At 42.7% G+C, this 18,628-nt stretch overlaps 1 protein-coding gene across 5 annotated transcripts in view; it reads right to left on the bottom strand.

Annotated features, from left to right (window-relative positions):
* Window positions 1–18,628, bottom strand: part of LOC145407172 (uncharacterized) — a 239,258-nt gene that overhangs the window by 111,097 nt on the left and 109,533 nt on the right. For all 5 annotated transcript variants that reach the window (XM_080278196.1, XM_080278200.1, XM_080278198.1 and 2 more), the window contains exon 2: window positions 1–262. This exon is cut by the window's left edge and continues 1,701 nt beyond it. In XM_080278196.1, the coding sequence (XP_080134322.1) occupies window positions 1–262 (262 nt within the window). The remainder of the gene's footprint in view (window positions 263–18,628) is intronic.

The raw sequence follows: 18,628 nt of genomic DNA, 5'->3' as shown, positions 1-18,628 counted from the left end.
GTGGCCCGGGGCACCAAGTGGCTTAGGTGCCATGGCTCCTGGGGCACCAGTGTGGGCAGGGCGGGGCTGCATGGAGAAGCCTCCCTGCATGGGGCGGGGAGGCATGGGCTGAGTCATGGCAGTAGGGTGCTGTGGAGCAGGGTGCTGGGGTGGCCCAGGCATGTTGTGGGCTGGGGGTGGTTGCTGGTTCATCCCTCCACCAGTCTTATGGGGATCCATATACCAGTTACTGCCCGAGTTGTGCTGGTTATGACCGCTCCACCTGAAATTACAAAAGACAATCAATACATTACTGAAATCATGTAAGTGTACAAAATAGAAAACTGAAAAAGTACTTATACCAGTATACTACAGGCAGGCCAAAACCAATGCCTCTTCTCTATCTCTCTCCATGGCCTGACATTCCATTCCTGGAATAGGTGACCATAACAAATCCTTTCCATGTCACCCTGTCCTCCACAATCAGGTTTCCCTCTCTTCAGCTCCCACCACCAGTAGTCCTCTCCCCAAGTACTCAACACTGCATTAGTCACATATTTTCTAATAATTTTGTGCCTCTAATAACCCAAACATGGAAAATAAACACATATCGGTATACTACCTATCTATCTATATACCTAGGCTGCTTCCCCCAAGGAAAGGGAGGCAGCCAAGACAGGACGACACACTCCCAATTTACTCATCCACTCAAACACATCCATTCTCATCTTAGCCCCAAAGGGGAGAAGGGACAGATCCTCACTGCACCACACCACAAGAGGGTCAACTGCGCAGTGGAATCAGTGACAACCGCAGCAGGGCCCAACAGCAAAGCTGGTTTACCCCTGCCAAATCATAATGGACCCATCCCCTTAGCCACACCTGACCTAATCAGCTGATCAGACAAAATGCAGGAGAATATCCCCTCAGGGCTGCGTCATCATTTATTCATTCACAATTTCTCTCCATTCATTTCTATCACGCACAGCCACTCTCCCTTGTTCAACAGACATCCCTCTCACATCCAATGCTCTCTTCACACCATCCATCCATCCTATTTGTGGTCTTCCTCTCAGCCTTACACCTCTCATATCAGATCTAGTTATCTTTTTCACCAATCGCTCTTCCTCCAATCTCTCCATGTGCCCAAACCATCGCAATACCCTCTGCTCAACTCAATCAGCCATCTCCTGAACAACACCAGTTCTCCTTTGCACTTCATCATTTCTCACTCGATCCACACGCGTTACTCCACACATACTCCTCAGACACCTCATCTCCATTACATTCAAACCTCCTCTCTGCTACACCCATATTCCATGTCTCAGCCCCATATAATGCAGTCAGTACCACAACACCCTCATACAGCCTTCTCTTTTCATCCATTCTAAGCGAACGACATCTAAACACTTTTTTCATTCCTCCCAGCACCTTTCCTACTTCATTCATTCAAAACTTCACTTCTGCATCTATTCTTCCATCCACAGCAACATGTGACCCTAAATACTTAAAACACTCTACCTCCTCAAGCAACTCACCATTCAAAACTATATTCATCCTCCTACCACCTACCAACCTCATACACTTCATCACTTTACTCGTATTCTCATTTACTTTCAATTTCCTCCTTTCACACACCCTTCCAAACTCCTCTACTAACTGTCTCAATCTCTCCTCTGAATCAGCCACCAGTGTAGTATCATCCACAAACAGCAGCTGCTTCAGATTCCACAACCATCAACATTCACCAGACTCAGACCACCTAAAACCCTTGCATTCACCTTCCTTACAACACCATCCATGTAAATAATAAACAACCATGGCGACATCACACATCCCTGCTGCAGCTCCTCTCTCACGGGAAACCAATCACTCACAGTATTTCCCAGTCTTACACACACTCTTACTATTTACATAAAAACTTTTCACTCCTTTTAGAAACCTACCAACAAGACCATACCATCTTAAAACACTCCACAAAGCCTCCCTATCAATTCTATCATACGCTTTCTCTAAATCCATGAACACCTAAAACACACCTTTACCTTTTGCCAAATACTTTTCACACACCTGTCTCACAGCAAACACCTGATCCACGCATCCCCTCCCTCTCCTAGAGCCACACTGCTCATCACCAATCACTCCCTCTGTACCCTCTCTAACTCTCTTAATTAACACTCTACCATACACCTTACAACACTCAACAGACTTATACTCCTAAAGCTAGTACATTTATACTTACCACCCTTACCTTTATACAAAGGGACAACATAAGCACTTGCCCAGTCAACTGGCACCATACATTGCACAAAGCACACATTCAACAATCTTACTAACCACACAACAACAGCTGATCCACCACCTTTCAGGCATTCCACAGCACACCCATCCATACCTGCAGCTTTCCCTGTTTTCATCTCCTTTACTGCCTCCTGCACTTCCTCCACCATGATCAAAGAATCATTCAACTCTCCCAACACATTTATTCCTTGCACCCTTCCATCTGCCACAATCTCAGCCTCCCTTTCCTCCTCTACATTTAACAATCTTTCAAAATACTCTGCCCATCTCTTCCTAACTGCATCCATCTCAATTAACAACCTTCCATCCTCTGCTTTTATTCGCTCTTCCTTCCCAGACCCTCCCTTTTGCACCCTTTTCACCTCCTTCCAAAACATATTCTTATTCTGTTAAAAATTTTCAGTCAACCGCCTACCCCACCTTTCATCTGCTGCCACTTTAGCATCACGCACAACCCTTCTCGCCCTATTCCTCTTTTCCTTGTACTTCTCATATGACACCTCATCCTTCCTCTGCAGCCACACTTCATATTCACGTCTATTCTCAGCCATAACCATACCTACTTCCTCACACCACCATTCACTTCCCTTTCTTACACCACCACCCACTCATCTCACACCACACACCTCTTCCGCATGTCCCACCACAGCACTCTTAAACAACTGCCATTCCACCTCCACACAGCCATTCTCCTATCTTTCACTGCATTCCACTCATGTTTCAATTTCTCCTGATACTTTATCACTTTCTCTCTTTTATCCAACTCACTCACTTTCAAAACCTCCCTCCCACACCTAATTCTCCTAGCTCTCACCCATCTTTTAACCACTCTTAACTTTCCCTCCACCAGGTAGTGATCAGACATACCTCCACCCTCCCCTCTCAAAACTCTCACATCCAACAACCTTCCTATTACATTCCTGGACATAATCGCATAGTCCATCAAGGCTCTATCAACAACTCTTCCACCCTCCTGTCTCACCCATGTATACTTATAATTATCTTTCTTCTCAAACAAGGTATTTCCAATCACCATCTCTCGTTCAATGCACATCCCTGTCATTCATTCCAATTTTCATTTCTTCCAGGCACACCATGCATATCAACTACACGTTCAACTACTACATTTCTCACTCTAGCATTCAGATCTCCCATCATTACCACATTCACATTCGCTCCAACACTCTGCAGACACTCATCAACATCATTCCAGAAAGACTCCATCTCTTCTTCATCCCTTTCACTACCAGGCACATAGGTACTAACACATATCCAAAACACATTCAAATTTCGTTTTCACCCACATCAGTCTCAATGACACCTCCTTCCATTCAGTTACACACTTATGTACTTCTGGCCTCATTAACAAGGCCACACCCTCTCTTGCCCTTCCTCTATCAACACCTGACAATCTTCCATTCACACTTCCAAACTTCAACTCCCCTTCCCTTTCATCTTTGTTTCACTCAAAGCTAACACATCCAACTTTCTTCTCACAAACATTCTCCCACTCTCCTCCCCTTTAGCCTCAACTGTACTACATCCACGCACATTCATACACCCAATCTTCAGGGTACAGAGATAACTCAATCCCCCATCCCTTACTACGTCCTGTCTCTTTTTAGGAACTAAAAAAAAAACAGAGGAGGGGGTCCCTAGTCCCCTCACCCTACCCCTTTTAGTCGCCTTTTACGACACGCAGGGAATACAGTGACAGAATTCTTCCTAACAACCTGGCCGCCGAGTAGTAGTACCACCCCATAGTGTGGGATTGTCCCCCCCCCCCTGCCATACATCTAATTCATAGAGGACTTTGTTAGTTACCAAATACTGTACATGAACAGCTATTACAAGGAAAGAAATTCCCTAAAATGTGCATGCAGAGTGACGAGTCACTGACAGACTATGGGGACCAACCACTGCTACCTAAACCAAGATAAACAGTAAGTCAAAAGTTATGAAACTTAAGGTAAAAATAAGTTTTCTCTCTTTGTACCCCAAGGAGAGAATTACTGACACCTGTGCAAGCATTCAGCTTGATGTCTTATGACACCTTAATACAGACTGGAAATGATGCCTGCAAGAGAGCACTGAACAGGATGTACAGTATCCCATTGGAGCCCAGTGTCCACAGTACTGGACAGAAATGGGAATTTTCAAACCCTAATAAAGTAGGGAACCCCCGGGTAGGGACCTATGAGCTTCGTGACTATGAGCCGATAAGAAGAGGGCGGTACGCTTAGGACCCTACTGGAACAGTGCCTCGCCCAGCAACCCTGGGATCCAGTGGGATATGTCATATATTATGAAGTGCCATTTCTCCCAAGTTTAGACTTCTGGCTCACTTTATACAGTGTAACTTGTTGGACCGTACTGTATCTAAAACAGGTATCATGGAAGAAATGGGCAGTTATAATGAAAGTGAGTTGTAAATCACAAATACAGTAAAACCTCAATATAACGGACTTCAATAGACCGGAATTCGCTTTTATCGGACTTGAGGAACTACCGGACTAAATTCCTATACTGTATATCGGAAAAAGTCCAATAAAGCCAGAAGCAGTCCGGACTGCCTGACCACTTCAGCTATGTTCACCACAATAAGGTAAATAAAAGTCATGTTTATCAGTGTACAGTACAGAATTATTACATATATTATACCATTTGATTAATGTACTGAAGTTATACCACAGGACAGTACTGCTGTGGTAGTCAAAACAGTTTAAAATCATTCATGTGATCTGGACTAATGTCTGATATATCGGAAAAAGTCCGGAATAGCAGGCGGAAGTCCAGATGTTGCTTTTAACGGAATTTCACATTTTTCGGAACAGTTTGGGCCCCAATTAGTCTGTTATAGTAAGGTCTTACTGTACAGCAATCCCTCGATTATCCAACGTAATAAAGTCAAAGGCATGTCCGGAAATGGGATCCGTCCAGATAATGGACTTCTTCCCTGGTCCCCCTTTGCATATAACCTAACTTTGAAAGCCATTATAAAGGCCACTACAATACACTGTACAACACTTGCTCCTGTTGTTTAACACTACTCTGTCTGGGCATGCAGACCTATAAACCACAGCCAAGCAATTACCATGATCACGCATGGAACACAATATTCCTTTAAGATGCAAGAAGTCAATCACCCTGCATCAGTCTTACCCAGGATCTCACGCTTCTTCTCCACAGTCAGCACTGCCCTTTTTCTTTTCCCTGGTGGAGGGGCCATCATCATACACCCTAAGAAGAGGCATGCAAGGAACAGCAAGGTCTGATGCAGGCAGGGCACAAAAGCCACCATAAGAACTGTCCGATGGGAACTGTTCACTACACGGTCACTCGGCGGGAACTGGGAACGATTGAGGGGGTCTCTAGCAGACGCTGGGTGAACTACCGAGCCAGACAGCACAGCGCCACTGAGCTATTCCTGCCCAGTTGGGGGAAAATGTTCACGTGGACATAATTTCCACCCAGACAAAAGAATTTTGTCAGGATAAAATGGAAAAATATACATAAAATGGTTTAACATAGGCAGATCACAGCATCCGGGTAATGGATCATTTGAATTATGTACATCCGGATAATCAAGGGATTACTGTTCCATTAACCCCTTTAATATGGAGACTTATTTTTAACTTCAACTCTGCCACCACCAGATTTCAAATTCACACAGAAGGGTTTATTGTGCTGCAGGGTAATTGCACCAACTACCTGAGTATGTCCATTATAAGAGCTGTTGCCAAAATATAGTCCAGTACAATACACTCTGAAATGTATGGTAACCATGTGGAATTTACTGACTACTCAGTGTTCTCTCATATCCCTAAATTTAATCATGTTGCATTGCTATATTCCCCCCCCCCTCTTTTTAAGGAAAATACAGGTCATCCCCACTATAATGATGAGTTTGGGGAACCTATCATTGAGCCAAGGTATCGTTAAACTGACGTTATAACACAGTAACTATAGAGATGCGTTTGGAAGCCTTGGAATGTCCCCCCAACCAAGTCCAAAACTCACCCAAATGAGTCCAGAAACAAATTTCAAGCTCACTGATACCCCAAATAGCTTTAAAACAGGCTAAACTAAGCCTAAAAGCAGTATATAACTCACCTAAACCCAAAAATAAAATCTGAAAATCGTCAAAATGTCTGGAAAAAAACAAACAGTAAACTGTACCAAAAAATGACAATGTGCACCCCACCTATGACTAAAACATATTACGTCAAAAAAGCTTATAAATCAACCTAAACACAAAATTTAAGTCTAAAATATCATCAAACTTGATTAAAAAAACAAAACCCATTGCATAACCAGGGGCTGACCATCATTAGGCAAGGAAGGGTGTTAATTTTCTTACATTGCAAAGGCGCGGTGTCGCGTAAAGGGGTATGCCTGTATTTTATTACAATTTTTTTTTACAAAAATATTTGCTGAAAGAGCTAAGGTTTGGTGCTAAATCAATAAAGTTGCCTACATATTTCAAAATCTATCAATCTATCTATTGCCAGACACCTTAATCCCGTAAAGAGTGGCTGCATGTTGCCTGGTCCCTGGTCATTTCACTGCCCTGCTCCCAGCTCACACCCCCCTTTCTCATATTACGGTACTCTCCACTCCATCCTTCCACCTCATCCTTGGCCTCCCCCTCCCCCCCCCTCCATTCACTCACATACAATCTCCTCATTAGTCTATCACTCTCCATCCTCTCCATATGGCCAAGCCACCTCAATATTTCTCCTAACGCTTCCTATCACATCCACATCCACGCTACAATGCTCCTTCACTTCCTCATTTGTCAATCTCTCCATATGACTCCACATGCTCCTCTCAAATAACTCATTTCCACTGCTCTCAACTCAACTCCTGTCCCTCCAACAAGGTCCAAGCTTCACTTCCATACGTTAGAGTCATGTAGTATTTTTTCCACTTCCATGCTCACTTCCCTATTTCTTATCACTGCTTTCAAGAAACCAGCAACCTTTCTTCCTTGCTGTACCTTTTCAAGCACTTCACCCTCTAAACTTCCATCCTTACTCATCACAATTCCCAAGTACTTAAATGCACTCACATTTTCCATTTCCTCCTCATCCAACCTCACTGTACGTTCACTGACTTCATTTCTCTCGAAGACCATAACTTTACTCATCCCTACATTCACCTTTAGATTCTGTTTCGTACACACTCTCCCAAGCTCATTCACCAAGCCTTGCAGCTCCCCTTCATTTTCACTTAACAACACAGTACCATCTGCAAACAACAGTACAGGGAGTTTCCAAACACTGCTCTCTCCCATTAGGGCCACTCCAACATCCATTGCCCTACCTTGTATCTCTTATAATCCCATCCATATACAGACTGAACAACCATGGAGACATGACACATCCCTGTTTCAATCCAACCTTCAAACAGAAAAATTCACTCTGTTTACTATCCATACTCATACATACTCTTCACAGCATTCAACAACTTCCCATCTACTTCATATATTCTTAATACTTTCCACAATCCTTGTCTATCCACCTTGTCAAATTCATTCATTCATTCATTGCCAGACGCCATGTATCCCAAACGGGGTGGCCAATGGCTTAGAGTTAATTGTTTTACAGGGAGAGGCACTAATCCTCCACCAACCCCACTTGACACGTAGGGATGCCAACAGCATCTGGTGTTCCCAGGTGGTCACCCATCCAAGTACTAACCAGACCCAACGATGCTTTCTCCAAATCCATGAAGGCTGCATACAACTTCCTTCCCTTCTCTAGAAACTTTTTCACTAAAGATCTAAGAATGAAAATCTGATTTACACAACCTCTTCCCTTCCTAAAACCTCCCCGTTTTCTCGAAATAATTCCTGTTATTTCCCTAACTCTGTCAATAAGTATCCTATCATATACTTTTTCTATTACACTAAGAAGACAAATGCTCCTATGATTACTATACACTTCTTTCTCCCCCTTTTCCTTTGGACAGGGGAATAATTACTCAATATCAATAAAGGTGTCCCCTGCATGAAGGGGTTACTGCTGACCACTAATGGGAAAAATATTATTACAACAAACAAAATATGAGATTCTGTACTGTACTTGCCAACATTATTTTTTCCATGCAATGTCTGTCTGATGCTCTAATGTAAGGTTGCTTGTTATGGTTAGGTACTGGTATTAATTAAAGAGAGGGACCAAGGTTGCCTTGAATGTACAGGCATCACCATCTCAAGTCAAAAAATATATATATATACAGCATGTAATAAGGGGTGGCTAAGGTTTATTGCTCACGTAATGCCACTCAGGGATGATAAGAGGCTGATCACTCTCATCTTAATGTTGGGACCAACTTGCCTCGCCCCTGGCTCCTATCCTCCTCATGGGGCAACACAGGATTACATGATGATGATGATGATGATAATAATAATCAGCCTCCATATAAATTTTTTAAGTTGTTCTTTGCCATACAAGTCTCCAGTAAATTACAGAAAAATTGCCTAAAAGTTCTACTGATCCCTACTAAGTTGATTTGTCAATTTCTACCAAGTTAAGGTACTAGCTACCTGGTAAAAAATTGGTTTTGGAACACCTTAGTGGGGTCTGCCTTTACCATCAGTTTACCAAATCCCTTACAACCCAAAACAGCTCTATACACTTTCTCTGTCTCCTTCCATCCATCCCTCTTTAATTATGTGAATGATACAGCAGCAGCCAAAACTAGTCAACAAGCTTAAAGGGAACACTGACAAACAGGTGAGTCAAGAATATTGTAAATTCATGAATGAAACTTTGGCAGAAAAAAGAAAAAAATGAGAAAACTAGCACCAACATTGTCACTGTGAATTCTGTTTGCATATAAGTTGATTTACAAAACTGCTCTTCATAAGGTGAACCTCTTCAATCTGAATAGTAATTTTAATTCTTGCTATCTTCTAATGATTTTATCCTGCATTGATGAGACTTTTCAAGCTGGAGGGATTAGCTCCAGCCTTCATTAATCTCTTCAACAAGATCATTCCTATGCTGAAGTATGGGTAAAAAAAAAAAAAAAAAAAAAAAAAAAAAAAAAAAAAACTGGATGGCATTAGTTTCTGGACCCACCATTTAAGTGGGAATCAGGTCTTGATATGATTTTAAAAAATAAATAAATAAATAAACATTGTGGATATGATCCCAATACCTACATAGGGTGTTAAATGAAAACTGCTTTATGTGAGGGGCTATGTTCAAGGAAAAGAATTTCTTCTTATATATTAGAAATCAAATTATTCACGGCAACAAACAAGTACCCAGATGGACTGAATGCTATGAGTACAGTAAGTGCATCTCTTATTGCTGCTGATCAACCTCAGTCTGTCTGGGTAAGCATCAACCATTGGCAAGCAACTGCCCTGCAACGCCATCCCCAGACAGTGAACTGATGTTCCCTAGTACTGTAGTTGAAGCAGAAAAGTATTGATGTTTGGTTCCTGAGTGGATTCCCAGTTAACAGGGGCACCATAGTAGGCTCCACATCACCCTGATATCTGGTTAAATGGTTGCCACCCAACACTGCAAATGGTATCCTGGGCTACAAGAAACCATTTGGATTGTCACTCGGTGTAAAGCCACCCGAAGTGGAAAGAGTAATAAAAAGTACAGTAAATGGAATGAAAGCAGGCAGAAAAGGGAGAAGTAGGAAATGAGGAAGGCAGACACCAAGACATAATGATAAAGGTGATGGAAGAAGTAGACAGCAGTATATCGTAAGTGGATGATGGTTACCAACACCTACCACCAGGAGTATCTGTACAAGTCAAAAAGTATAGTTCACCAGCAATTTAAAGAAAAGGGGAGTACCCTGAGATATATGCTACGGTGAATCATATTAACTTTGACCTTTCACTGCACATCCTGATCATGTTATGTGAAAAATGCTGTCAGACTTGGTATTCATTAGCTGTGAACTCTCTTCACTGCCTCCATATTCTGTGATATCTTAATTGCTCCTCATTATTTTGGTGGTCTTCCACAGGAATTTTCTATTTCTTATATATTCATTCCCTTGATCTTGGAATTATTTCTTTTTCATCCCTTCCCTTCCCCCAAACCATCTCTCCAGTCACAGGCTGTACATATACCACATGTCCAGGCTTTAATGGATTGTAATTCGGGTAGGGATGGGTCCATTATGATGTTGCAGGGTAAACCAGCTCTGCAGCCAGGCACTGCTGCAGATGTCACTGATGTGTGCATGTGAATGAATAAATTGGGAGTGTGTCGTCCTGTCTCGGCTACCCCCTTTTGGGGGAAGTAGCCTAGGTACACAGACAAACTGGCAAATAGAATACTTAGCTTGTTTCTTCAGTTTTCTGTCTTGCATCTCTGGTGCCCTTATGATGTCTGGCATACTTTTGCTATGCTGCTGAACAGTATATGAGTGAAAACAATACGGCATTAGGGGATGTGTGTAAAACAAAGCATCAGTGTTTTAATGATTCTACCCTAACCACTGCTTTCATCACAAAGATGGCTGACTTCAGGTCTCCAAATTAGCATTTCATAATGTCACTTGCTGTTTTCCAGCCACATCCAATTGACTGATGCTTAGTTTCTAACTTCTTGCTTAGTAAACTGGCATGAAAGTCTCTATGCTGAATAAAACTGCCTTGCAATAACAAGAAAAGTTTCTAGAGAAGGGAAAGAAGTTGTACAGTATGCAGCTTTCATGGATTTGGAGAAAGCATATGACAGGGCAGAGTATAAGAGAGAAGTGGAGGAACGATTGGGCAAATATGAATTGGAGCAGATGGGAGACGTGGAAGGTGTGTGTAAGATATTTACAGAAGAAATATGTGGAGCATGTGATGTGGTGTGTGGAAGGAAGAGAAGACGGAGGGGGGTGCAAGGAACAGCGTGGTGGACTGAAGAGGTGAAACAGGCTGTGGCACAAAAGAAGAAAGCATACAATGAATGGATGAGAAATAGGGGCGTGGAAGAAGTTGAGAGGCAGAAGAGAGAGTTATATGTGGAAAGAAAGAGGTGAAAAGATTAGTAAGAGAGAGTAAGAAGAGAGTGGATGAGGAATTTGGAAGGAATTTGAGTGTAAAGTGGAGGGACTGTAAGAAAATGTTCTGGAGAGAAGTGAAAAGAGTAAGACAGGGTGGAAGTGAAGTTAGCAGGGGAGTGAAAGTTAAAAATGGTAGATTACTAGTGGAGAAGGGAGAAAAAGTGAGCAGATGGAGAGAACACTTTAAGGAATTGTTGAACATAGAGGATGGAAGTAATGCGAGTATAAGTGGCTGGGGAATGGCTGGGAGAAGGAGGGAGGTGAGAAGACAGGAAGAAATCAGTAGGATAGAAGTTGTGGAAGCAATGAAGAAAGTTAAATCGGGGAAAGCCCCAGGAATTGATGGAGTGTGCGGTGAAATGCTGAAGCATGGGGGAGAGATAGTAGTAGAATGGATGTGGAAGATGTGCAGATTGGCATGGGAGGAAGGTAGAGTCCCGGAGGATTGGAAGTCAGGTATAATTATTCCCTTGTACAAAGGAAAAGGGGAAAAAGAAGTGTGTGGTAATCATAGGGGCATTTGTCTTCTTAGTATAATAGGAAAAGTGTATGGTAGGACACTTATACACAGAGTTAGAGAAAGAACGGAGAAATTAGTTGGAGAAGAAAAGGGAGGCTTTAGGAAGGGAAGAGGTTGTGTAGATCAGATATTCATTCTTAGATCTTTAGTGGAAAAGTTTCTAGAGAAGGGAAAGAAGTTGTATGCGGCTTTCATGGATTTGGAGAAAGCATATGACAGGGTGGATAGACAAGGATTGTGGAAAGTGTTAAGAATATATGGAGTAGATGGAAAGTTGTTGAATGCTGTGAAGAGTATGTACGATGGTGCGAAGGCTGCAGTGCGTGTGGATGGTGAACTAAGTGAATTTTTCTCTTTGAAAGTTGGTTTGAAACAGGGATGTGTCATGTCTCCATGGTTGTTCAATCTGTACATGGATGGGGTAATAAAAGAGGTACAAGGTAGGGTAGTGGATGTTGGAGTGGCCCTGGTGAGAGAGGATAGTGTTTGGAAACTCCCTGTACTGTTGTTTGCAGATGATACTGTGTTGTTCAGTGAAGATGAAGGGGAGCTGCAAGACTTGGTGGATGAGTTTGAGAGTGTGTGTAAGAAACGGAATCTAAAGGTGAATGTAGGGAAGAGTAAAGTGATGGTCTTTGAGAGAGGTGAAGTTAGTGAATGTACAGCGAAGTTGGATGGTGAGGAATTGGAAAATGTGAGTACGTTTAAGTACTTGGGTAGTGTGATGAGTAAGGATGGAGGTTTGGAGGGTGAAGTGCTTGAAAGGGTACAGCAGGGAAGAAAGGTTGCTGGTTCTTTGAAAGCAGTGATAAGAAACAGGGAAGTGAGCATGGAAGTGAAAAAGTTACTACATGACAGTATTGTGATACCAACTCTAACGTACGGAAGTGAAGCTTGGACATTGTTGGAAGGACACAAGTCAAGAGTGAGAGCAGTGGAAATGAGTTATTTAAGAGGAGCCTGTGGAGTCACGTGGAGAGACAGGCTGACGAATGAGGATATAAAGGAGCGTTGTGGTGTGGATGTGATAGGAAGCGTTATGAGGAACACACTGAGGTGGTTTGGCCATGTGGAGAGGATGGAGGGTGAAAGACTGACGAAGAGAGTGTATGTGAGTGAGGTGGAGGGGGGAAGAAGGAGGGGGAGGCCGAGGATGAGATGGAGGGATGGGGTGGAGAGGTATATGAGAGAGGGGGGTGTGAGTTGGTAGCAGGGCAGTGAAATGGCGGGGGACAGGGCGACTTGGAGGCGATTTGTTTGTGGCCACCCCAAACGGGATTGAGGCATCTGGCAATAGATAGATGGATAGATATGACAGGGTGGATAGACAAGGATTGTGGAAAGTGCTAAGAATATATGGAGTAGATGGGAAGTTGTTGAATGATGTGAAGAGTATGTATGATGGTGCTAAGGCTGCAGCGTGTGTGGATGGTAAACTGAGTGCACTTTTCTCTTTGAAGGTTGGGTTGAAACAGGGATGTGTCATGTCTCCATGGTTGTTCAATCTGTACATGGATGGGGTAATAAAGAGGTACAAGGTAGGGCTGTGGATGTTGGAGTGACCCTGGTGAGAAAGGGTAATGTCTGGGAACTCCCTGTACTGTTGTTTGCCGATGATACTGTGTTGTTGAATGAAGATGAAGGGGAGTTGCAAGGCTTGATGGATGAGTTTGGGAGAGTGTGCAAGAAACAGAATATAAAGGTGAATGTAGGGAAGAGTAAAGTGATGGTCTTTGAGAGACATGAAGTCAGTGAATGTACAGTGAGGTTGGATGGTGAGAAAATGGAAAATGTGAGTACGTTTAAGTACTTGGGTAGTATGATGAGTAAGGATGGAAGTTTGGAGGGTGAAGTGCTTGAAAGGGAATAACAAGGAAGAAAGGTTGCTGGTTCCTTGAAAGCAGTGATAAGAAACAGGGAAGTGAGCATGGAAGTGAAAAAGTTACTACATGACAGTATTGTGATACCAACTCTAACTTATGGAAGTGAATCTTGGACGTTGTTGGAAGGACACAAGTCAAGAGTGAAAGCAGTGGAAATGGGCTATTTAAAAGGAGCCTGTGGAGTCGCATGGAGAGACAGGCTGACAAATGAGGATATAAAGGAGCATTGTGGTGTGGATGTGATAGGAAGCGCTGGGAGGAACACACTGGGGTGGTTTGGCCATGTGGAGGGGATAGAGGGTGAGAGACTGACAAGGGGAGTGTATGTGAGTGAGGTGGAGGGGGGAGGATGAGATGAGGGGATGGGGTGGAGATGCATATGAGAGAGGGGGGTGTGAGTTGGGAGCAGGGCAGTGAAATGGTGGGGGACAGGATGACGTGGAGGCGATTTGTTTGTGGCCACCCCGTTGGGGATTGAGGCGTCTGGCAATAGACAGACAGATAGAATAACAAGACATACTATAAAAATGTGCTACTGTACAGGATTTGATGATGATAGTCTAACTCCTTTACTATGGAAGCTCTTTCAACACCAAATAAATCTATCAAGGAGTAGGAAGAAAAATACAGTAAAACCTCGATCTATTGGACTGCAATAATACCAGAAGTTGCTTTCATCAGACTCGAAGAGCCACCTGGACTAAATTCTTAAATATCGGAAAACATCCAACAAAGCCTGAAGCTGTCCAGACTGCCTGATCACTTTAGCTATGTTGACCACAATAAGGTACTGTATATGAAAGACAAGTTTATCAATTTACAGTATAGTATTATTACCATATATATATATATATATATATATATATATATACAGTATATATATATAATAGATTATACCATTTGATTATTGTTGTGAATGTATGATATAGTACAGTACTGCAATGGTACTGAAAAACCACTGAAGCGATCCGGACAAATGTCTGATATGTCAGAAAAAGTCCTGGTTAGCAGGCATAAGTCCAGGTGTCGCTTTTATTGGAATGGCTTGGGCTCCATTTAGTCCATTACAGTGAAGTTTTACTGTAGGGGCAAAATATCAGAGTGGTTGATGAGGTAAACAAGGGCAATTTAGAAAGACCATTGGTGTTACACAGAGATGTTTGATGCTGACCATACCAATTAACACTTTATACATGAGTCAGCTAAGGCCTAAGGCGGTCAGGTTGGTAGCATATGTCCACCAGCTCTCCTGATACAAGTTTATCAGTACAGTACTTCCACCCAAGGTCTGACATTTGAGAGTATACAAAAGTATGTCCTATCATACTCACATCAATGAGGTTCCCTTTAATAAATAGTCTTAACACTGCCACTCCAGTGAAACACCTTTCCATATGCACTTGTCACTATACACTCTAACAGCCATCTACACCTATTCCAATGTGTATGGCACTTAGTTGTGTGTGTGTGTGTGTGTGTGTGTGTGTGTGTGTGTACACTCCAACAGCCATCTACACCTATTCCAATGTGTATGGCACTTAGTTGTGTGTGTGTGTGTGGAGAGAGAGAGAGAGAGTTACAAGTAAAACATATAACTGATTTCACTCATTCATTCTTTCATCATCTAATCCTATGTTGCCCCATGAGGGGAATAAGAGCCTGGGGCTAGGCAAGTTGGTCCTGACATTTAAGATGAGAGTGACCAGCCTAACTCATCCCTAAGTGGCTTTATTTATTTATTTATTTATTTTTTAACGTGTCTGACTCTGGGCAAAGGATTCAGGGCCTATTTCTTGGGGGCAGTGACCTATTCCAAGGCCCAGTAGCCCTCCTACACTTCCACATGTCACCACTTCAGCACTAACACCCACCATCCATACTGAATACATGCTAGGGCTGTCTCATACAGGACTGGTGTACTGGTATTAGCGGGGGTATTTTTGTGACATGTCGGCTGGTCATCTGGTAGACCAGGAGTGTCTGCTTTTCAGAAATTTAAATCCTTAAACTGTTCCCTGCCCCAGCCAGGATTCGATCCTGGGCCCATTAGGACTGCAGGCCGTCAAGTGAGCAATAAACCCCAACCACCCCTTGGATATGAACTTGCCCAGGCTTAATCCGACTGGAGCATCTTAATTACCTGTACCCACTAAACCACCAAGTGGCATGATCTGGTTACTGTATATGGTTACCATCCATGGTGGTAAATGTTTCCTGGTGAACAGGAAACCATTTGGTTTGTCAGTGCAGAGTCAGCCATAGACAGAAGGAAGAGGTGAGAATGAAGGAAAGAAAGAGGAAGGAAGGAAAGGGCAGAAGAGGGGAAACGGAAGGCAACCGAGAGCAGCACTACATCGAGTGAGTCGATGGTGTGTCCCCACCTCCCTAAATGTATAACTGATAAAAATACTGTGGTAAATAAATGAGTAGGAAATACAGTGAAACAAATACCAGTACTGTATAAACTTTACATGAGGGAAGCATTACATAATCTCATCCCCTAAAGGTATGATTAAGCCAAAGGTGGTGATAAGTATGGCATGATAACAAAAGGAAATTTGTTCACAACCTTTTCAATACAACAATATTTAATTTTCTATAACAAAGTACAGTAATACTGAACCTTTTCCTTCATGATTTATTTTGCATTTTACACCGTCCTATATTCCAGAATGATACTGAAGCAAATTAATGTGTATACTGAAAATATATAAACAACACTACAAGAGATTATTATGGTGGTGGGGGTGGTGCTGTGACCCATGTTCATCTTAACATCAACCCAGACGACTGCAGGCTGAAATATTAAGGTGTAATATGAAATAAATCAACAATTATGATATGATTCAGAATCCAAAAAAATCTTGTGACAATGAGAAAACAACTCGTGTCTTGGTACTTTTATCCTTGCTATCAATGACTGAGTGAAAGAAACTGTAGCCTGGAGTATACAAGGTCATTGCTGCTTCGTTTCAGTTTTAAAGGCTCCAACATGCTTGCATGCGTCGGCCTTGGTCACCTAATGGCAGCTCTCCATGCTGCACAATCCATTGCAGCCTCCCTGTTCAGTCCCTTAACCCTGAGGTCACACTTAATGACCTCGTCCCATGTTTTTCTTGGTCTACCCCTCGTAACCCCACCCCCAATATTAACACTTCTCACCTTCCTCACCCAATTATCATCCCCCATCCTCTCCACATGTCCAAACCATATCAATCTACCTCTCCTCATCACAACACCAATACACTCCAGCCCCATCCTACCTCTCAACTCTTCCATCGTGAACCCAGCCCCCCCAGACCTTAGATGCAGGGACGCACTACACATCCACATAATCATTGTCATTTCTGTACGTCGGAGCCAGCGAATATCCTCCTCCTTCACTGCCCAGGTCTCACTACCATACAGAATTACACTCCTAACACATGCTGCATACAAAGACCCCTTAGCACGTAGGGAGATTCCTCTCAATGTCAGGAGAGGCAAGAGCTCCCTGAACAAGGAAAAAAAGAAAAGTACAAACAACTACAGAAGGATCTCAGGGATCTCACATAATGAAACAGTTATGAGTTACCTCCATCTGCCTTTTCAGTTCCTGCCACCAACAAACAGTTTATGAAATATGGTACTGTACTGGTCCCTCTTACAGTGAGCTACTGGTAGTCATCTTAAAAATTTATCCAACATTAAAGACTTAAGAATACTGTATTATGGTGGCAACCATCATCCACTCACTTGATGTAGTGCTGCCTACTTCCTTAGCTTTTATCATTGTTTTTCTGTGCCTGCCCTCCTCTCTTCCTATTTCTCCCATCTTTCCTGTCACTTCTTATTCCTTTTCTTTCCTTTACAGGTGGCTTTACATTGAGTGACAAGCCAAATGGTTTCCTGTATGCCAAGAAACCATTTACAACGCTGGGTGGTAACCACATAACCAAACCATACGTGCTCCCTACGTGTCAACAAGTGGGTTGGTGGAGGGTTGGTGTCCCTCCCTGTAAAACAACTAACTCAGTGTCAAATGGCCACCCTTTGCGGGATTGTGGTGTCTGGCAATAGATAGAGAGATAGCCCTGTAATTACAAATTTACAATAGTATGGGTTTTTCATGGTAATGACAGTAATATGGTACTGTAATGGAATTACTCCCATGCTTATAGTCTTTCTAAGTACTTATCACAGAAGTATATGGAAATAATGTTGACTTAAAAAAAAAATCATGGTTATAGCTGTGTATACCGGGTATAGCACTTCTGTAACATTCCAATTACCCCATTATATCCCAACAATCCAATTTTAGCTCTTGTTTGAACATACAATCTTCCTCTTCCATTAGCTTCCTCCCTCCATTCCTCTTATCATACTTTTCTTCTTTCTCCTCCTTTTCTACCCCTGAGTCATAACCCTTCCAACCTCTGTAATTCCCTCCTCCCTCACTTCCCCCTAACATTCTCTTCCTTCTTTTTTGCTATGCCTGAATTGTAGTTTGAGTGCTGCCTACTTCTTCCTTAGCCTTTATCATTCTTTCCTCTCTTCCTATTTCTCCCATCTTTCCTGTCACTTCTTACTGCTTTTCTTTCCTTTACAGGTGGCTTTACACTGAGTGACAAGCCAAATGGTTTCCAGTAAGCCAAGAAACCATTTACAATGCTGGGTGGTAACCATATAACCAAGCCATACGTGCTCCCTACATGCCAACAAGTGGGTTGGTGGAGGGTTAGTGCCCCTCCCTGTAAAACAAATAACTCAAAGTCAAATGGCCACCCCTTAAGGGATTATGGCATCTGGCAATAGATAGACAGACAGAGAGATGAACCCTCTGACATGACTGCATACAGCATGCCAAGAAGCTTAAAATGGTAAGTTCTAACATTTCTAGCATTTGTCCTAGAGAGGCTCCCCATAGAAA

The sequence above is a fragment of the Coenobita brevimanus genome, chromosome 72 (assembly GCF_032717465.1).
Source record: "Coenobita brevimanus isolate Jiangsu-jjx chromosome 72, ASM3271746v2, whole genome shotgun sequence".
NCBI lineage: Eukaryota > Metazoa > Arthropoda > Malacostraca > Decapoda > Coenobitidae > Coenobita > Coenobita brevimanus.
This window is presented reverse-complemented; position numbering and strand designations above follow the sequence as displayed.